The following is a 1824-nucleotide window of genomic DNA, read 5'->3' as shown; positions in this document are numbered from 1 at the left end:
CGTGATAATGACTATAACTCTTTTTTATTCGATTCTTGAATAATCAAACTCTATATAAAAATGTGATTAATTGAATAAAATGTGTATGAATTTTTTTGATCATGTAAATCTTTTTATAACAAATAAACTTGTCATTTTCACGAGAAAAGTCATGTGGAAAGAAAAATCTTTTCTCACCCAAAATAATGAAAAAATATTATAATATATAGTGGTTGATGGCTTACATTAAAATTAAGTTTCATTATAAATACCAACACATCACAGAGTCAGAAACACACACTATCTCTATTCTTCTCATTAATTTTCATTTTAAGAACAAAAGAATCAATTCTCCATATTTCCAAAATGGATCAAGAATTCGGCCACAAGAGTCTCTTATGCAGTGACACCCTTTACCAGGTTCATATATATCTTCTTTATTTTAATTTAACTGATCATATGATTATGTAATTATGATTATTGATATATTTCTAATCATTTATATGAACAGTACATTCTCGATACAAGTGTTTATCCAAGGGAACCCGAGTGTTTAAAGGAACTTCGTCATCGAACTGAAAATCATCCAAAGTCAGTTCTCTATCTTTTAATTTCTTTTAGTTATTGAATGAAGTGATGTGATAAATGATAGAGGAAGTGTTTTGTTATTTAAATAACTTAGACCGAACAAACCCTTATTCATTTCTTTAATCTCAATATAATAAAAATAAATAAACAAGGAATGTAATATTAATAATATTGAAAAAAATGACAGGAACTATATGGCAGTATCGGCCGATGAAGGACAGTTCTTGAGCATACTTTTGAAGCTCATGAATGCTAAGAACACAATGGAAATCGGTGTTTTCACCGGATATTCTCTCCTCGCCACCGCCCTTGCCTTGCCTGAGGATGGAAAGGTTTTTGTATCGACTAATTTATCTTATTATATTAAAATGTTTTGTTTCGTATAATAATGAATTAGTCGAATTACAGATATTGGCATTGGACATCAATCGGGAGAATTATGAAATAGGTCTACCCGTAATTGAAAAGGCGGGTGTTGCCCACAAAATCGATTTCAAAGAAGGGCCAGCTCTTCCTATTCTCGACCAATTGTTCTCGGACGTAAGTTTTCTCTTCAAAATAATAAAAATAAATATGGTTTATTTTTCAAAATTTCATAATTTGTTTTGGGATATAATGTGTAGGAGAAAAATCATGGTACATTTGACTTCATTTTTGTGGATGCGGACAAGGATAACTACATTAACTACCATAAGAGACTCATTGAGCTTGTGAGAGTTGGAGGAGTGATTGGCTATGATAACACCCTATGGTATGGTTCTGTGGCCATGCCACCCGAAGCCCCACTCCCGATGGATGATCTTATTCGTCCTTATCGTGATTTTGTGGTCGAGCTCAATAAGGCATTGGCAGCAGATAAGAGGATAGAGATTTGTCAGCTTCCCGTGAGCGATGGGATTACTATATGTCGCCGCGTTATCTAGTTGTTCTCATTTTTCTAGCCAGCGAGACGAGAGTATTTCATGTTCTTCATTTTGGTGTGATTGATTGAAGCAAATAATTATAATTTTCAATTAAATTGAGCTCAATTGCAATTTTGAATTATCTAAATAAATAATATACAATAATATATATTTGTGTGGGTAAGGCAATAATGCTCTCCACCACTGGCCAGCTATTTCAGATATGCAGTTGGTTTCTGGACTTATGAAGCATGGAATTGGTCAAACTCAATTGAACTAAAGCAGTCAACTGAATCGTCTCAATCAGTTTTCTACTGCCACCAATAGTGCGTTGTTTAATAAGCCGAGCTTTTTC

At 33.2% G+C, this 1824-nt stretch overlaps 1 protein-coding gene across 1 annotated transcript; it reads left to right on the top strand.

Moving 5' to 3' along the window:
* The first annotated feature begins 267 nt into the window (after positions 1-267).
* LOC124922351 (caffeoyl-CoA O-methyltransferase-like) lies at positions 268-1592 on the top strand. The gene is made up of 5 exons (XM_047463086.1): positions 268-399; positions 491-570; positions 755-899; positions 976-1107; positions 1191-1592. The coding sequence occupies exons 1-5, from the start codon at positions 346-348 to the stop codon at positions 1488-1490; spliced, it is 711 nt and encodes a 236-aa protein (XP_047319042.1). The 5' UTR covers positions 268-345; the 3' UTR covers positions 1491-1592.
* Positions 1593-1824: the final 232 nt, after the last annotated feature.

Source organism: Impatiens glandulifera, chromosome 1 (assembly GCF_907164915.1).
Source record: "Impatiens glandulifera chromosome 1, dImpGla2.1, whole genome shotgun sequence".
NCBI lineage: Eukaryota > Viridiplantae > Streptophyta > Magnoliopsida > Ericales > Balsaminaceae > Impatiens > Impatiens glandulifera.
This window is presented reverse-complemented; position numbering and strand designations above follow the sequence as displayed.